General features: G+C 54.8%; 1 protein-coding gene across 1 annotated transcript in view; it reads left to right on the forward strand.

Moving 5' to 3' along the window:
* The window catches only part of SEPN1 (selenoprotein N, 1), a gene marked incomplete at its 5' end in the record, with an annotated part of 8803 nt that overhangs the window by 3825 nt on the left and 1313 nt on the right, over nt 1-3665 (forward strand). The window contains 4 exon segments of the mRNA XM_010135592.1: nt 306-387; nt 1336-1524; nt 2533-2638; nt 3218-3330. Coding sequence (XP_010133894.1) covers nt 306-387; nt 1336-1524; nt 2533-2638; nt 3218-3330 — 490 coding nt within the window.

Below are 3665 nucleotides of genomic sequence, written 5' to 3' on the forward strand. Positions count from 1 at the left end.
TCAGCAGGATCAGAATGTGCAAGTGCTGAGAGGGAAGGGGGAGCAAAGACACCGCGCTCTTCTGTGCTTCGACAGCACTCAGAGGTGTGACCAGAGGTCTGCCTGGTGTTGGGGGGTGCCTGGGCCCTGAGCCCGCAGGGGTCCAGCGCTGCAGGGATTGCAGTTGTTGCTCTCTGAGGAGCCAGAGGCTCTGGGCTTCAGTGCTGACCCTGCAGGAGGAGCACTGGATGATCTCCTCTGTTTGGGGTTTCCCCTGCACAGCTTTAGTCTTGGGTGACTCTGAACATGCCGGGTTCACCTTGCAGGTCCCTGAACGTTGACATGGAGTGGCTGTATGGGGCGAGTGAAAGCAGCAACATGGAAGTGGACATCGGTTACCTGCCTCAGGTCTGTGGTTACGCTCAGTCCTCCATGTGTGTGCAGCACTGCAGCGGGGGTTTGGGCCGCCGTGGCCCTCAGCTGTACAGCCCCGGCTGTCCCTGTTCTCCGGAGCTTTCTCTTGACCATTTCAGTATAACAACACAATCTCTGCTCATCTGTGTGCGTCCCCTGCAGCAGCATGGCTCCCTGTTGCCAGTTCTTGTGATTTGGGATTTTTTTCTCTCTGGGTGGGTTGAATCTGAAGCTCCTGGAGTCATGGGACTTTTTCCATCTTTAAAGTCTGACAGGTGGTGGGGGAAGATGAGGAGCTGAACCCAGGCCCTGGGGCCAGAGGGGTGTTTGGACATCAGTGTGTCTGAATTCAGAAACCGCATGAGGTTATTCCTCTGATTTGTGGTAATCCCAGCGCTGGGGTCAGGAAACACGAGTCAGGATTTTGAATGCCTGGATTTAACAGTCCCATTTTCTCCTAAACTAGATCCATGTTTCTTTTTAATTGCCAAAAGTCAGGAAAACAGACTTAAAAAGTAATTTTGGATGTACCAGAAATACAGGGAAGCTCCAGAATGGCTGCTGCACCCTCTTGTGGTAACCATGGGCTGGGTAAGGGCTGTGCTGGTGGTGTGAGCAGGAGCTTCAGACTAGCCCTGCAGGTCCCAGTGGTTTTCTGGATCTGGCGTCCCTTCCACTGGGAAGGTAGGAGGACAGAGCGAACAGCTCTCGTCCATTCCTGAACTAGCAAGCACAGTCAGACAATAACTGAGGGAGATGAAGTTGCTTTGCTGCTGTTCGCCAGTAAAACACATCTGCAGCTGGCAGAGTGCAGCTCCAGGAGATGACAGATCAAGCTGTATCTTCATTAGAACTGCACCTTTGCATCTGTATCTTGTCCTGGAGTACAGAGAAACCAGAAGTGGGATGTCTCCAATGACCAACTCTCCTGTTCTCCTGTAGATGGAGCTGGAATCGACGGGGCCTTCAGTCCCCTCTGTGATCCACGACGAGAACGGCAATGTCATCGACAGCAGAGATCCCTCAGGGGAGCCCATTCAGTTTGTGTTCGAAGAGATAACCTGGCAGCGGGAAATCCCCTGGGAAGAGGCAGCCCGGAAGCTGGAAGTGGCCATGTATCCATTTAAGAAGGTGAGGAAGGGGCCGGACTCTTCTTGGCACCTTTATTTGGGGCAGGTGATGTAGTCACCTTGAGGACCAGCAGAGACCAGAGGGCACAGCCTGATGAACATTCAAAGCAGTGTGAGGGCCTCCCAGGCACTGCCTGTGTGGCTCAGTGGGCTTCCAGTTTGCAGGTGAGGGAGTACAGCATCTCTGAAAGGCCATTTGGGGTTGTGCAGTAGCACAGGCAGGAGCAGAGCCTGGATGTCCTGTGTCCCAGGCTCGCATTGCAAATGCAGGCTCATCCTTCCTTCCTCTTATCAGTAGCTGCCAACGCGATTTCTGAGTGAAGCAGGTAATCGTGCTGCTTACAAATGGTTTTCCTCTGGCATTACTTCTGCAGCATTCAGCTACCTTTGGACGAAGCTTTCCTTATCAGCAGGAAACACACAATGCGCCTGTGCCTCTGCACCCGCAGCGAGGCTCAGATTTATAGCACTGGGTGACCCAGACTCTACAATGTGCCAGTAGCCTGAGGAGCAGATGGCTACTGCCTGTCACGGCTTCCTTGGCTGAAGGGACACGTTTCAATGGCTGCTTCCTTGCGCCTGAGCTTACAAATGTCCCTTCGAGCTGCCAAGACATTAACAAAGTTCCCTTCATTTGAGTGGTTGGAACAGTCTCTGTGCAGGGTCTCTCACAGCCGGTTTTTAAGCCGTTTCGGTGAGGTTTGGTAATAAATGTCTCCAGGCTGGATTTCGCAGGTTGCTGAGGTGCGTTTATAGCCAGCCTGCCCAAGGCTGGGCAGATGCTCTCTGCGGGCTGTGAAGGTGGGGCTGGCTATGACCCCCCCCACGAGATGAGGCTGTCCCTGAGGATTGCACCACAGTTGTCATTTGCTTTACTCTTCCGGATCCACTGCAGATTAAACTCTGTGCGTCACCCATGAGATGGGGCAGGTCTGGTTCCCTCAGGTGCTGCTCCTGTTTGAGATGGGCTGTTCTGTGTCCCTTTCTCACACGTCTCTCTTGCCTCCAGGTCTCCTATCTTCCCTTCACACAAGCTTTCGAGAGAGCAAAGGCAGAAAAGAAGCTGGTGCACTCGATCCTGCTATGGGGTGCCCTGGACGACCAGTCCTGCTGAGGTGAGGCCATTCCTGGCATGGCTGGGGGAACAGTGTGACTCCTTGGGCCCTGGGAATGTGTTGGGGAGAGGGAGCTGGGCAGGGGCCAGCAGTTAATGTTGTATTACTTGTTTTGGCACTGAAGATGCTGAATAGAAAAGGGCTGTGAGTGGGGAATTACTGATCAGAGCCCCAGACCAACTCACTGGCACGTGCCTTTGTCCAGGGGCAGGCACGGGTCTGGGCTTGCTTCTCTCTCTTCCCCTCTCAGTCTGCTTGGGTAGAGGCAGCACCTGCAGGGGAAAAGGAACGCTGCTCCCTGCCTGGTCCTTTCCCAAGCACACCAGACCAGTCAGCCTCCATAGGAAGCTTGTCGTGGTCCTTTCGGTGCCTTGCAAGTGGCTGGGGTCTGCTCTGGTGGGTCTTCTCTGCCAGCAGCACACACAGGAAACGACTGCCAGCAAAGGAGAAAAAGGCCAGTGGGCCAGGCTAGGGGAAACCCAAACCAGCTGTCGCAGCGCCCAGAGCGGTGGCATCGCAGTGGCAACAGTCAGCTCAGGAACCACAGCAAACCGCTGTCTGTGTCTCTTCCTATGCCAGGTTCGGGGCGAACTCTCCGGGAGACTGTCCTGGAAAGTTCGCCCATCCTCGCCTTGCTGAACGAGAGCTTCATCAGCAGCTGGTCTCTGGTGAAGGAGCTGGAGGAGCTGCAGGTGAGTGTCACCACATCACTGCCTCTGCATTCACGCTGCAGCGGGTGCTTAGCAGGGGTATGCCAGCAGGAGCGGGGATCTCACTGTGGCCAGTGTGGGGATGTGCCAGTGGGGGGATGGCGGTTCCAAGCCTGCTCTGTCGTAGCGATTGCAGGGACCAAGCCAACAGCAGATGGAGGCAGGCTGAGAAAATGGTGCAGTGACCCCCTTCGCTCCGGCATTGTGCCAGTGTTAAAAGCTAAACCAGATGCTTCACTCAAGACAGCCCTGCCCAAGGCCCTTTGTGCCATCAACACGTTGACTTCTCTGTAACCCAGGGAGCCACCAAATACTGT

This window comes from Buceros rhinoceros, unplaced genomic scaffold (assembly GCF_000710305.1).
Source record: "Buceros rhinoceros silvestris isolate BGI_N320 unplaced genomic scaffold, ASM71030v1 scaffold24804, whole genome shotgun sequence".
NCBI classification, from domain to species: domain Eukaryota; kingdom Metazoa; phylum Chordata; class Aves; order Bucerotiformes; family Bucerotidae; genus Buceros; species Buceros rhinoceros.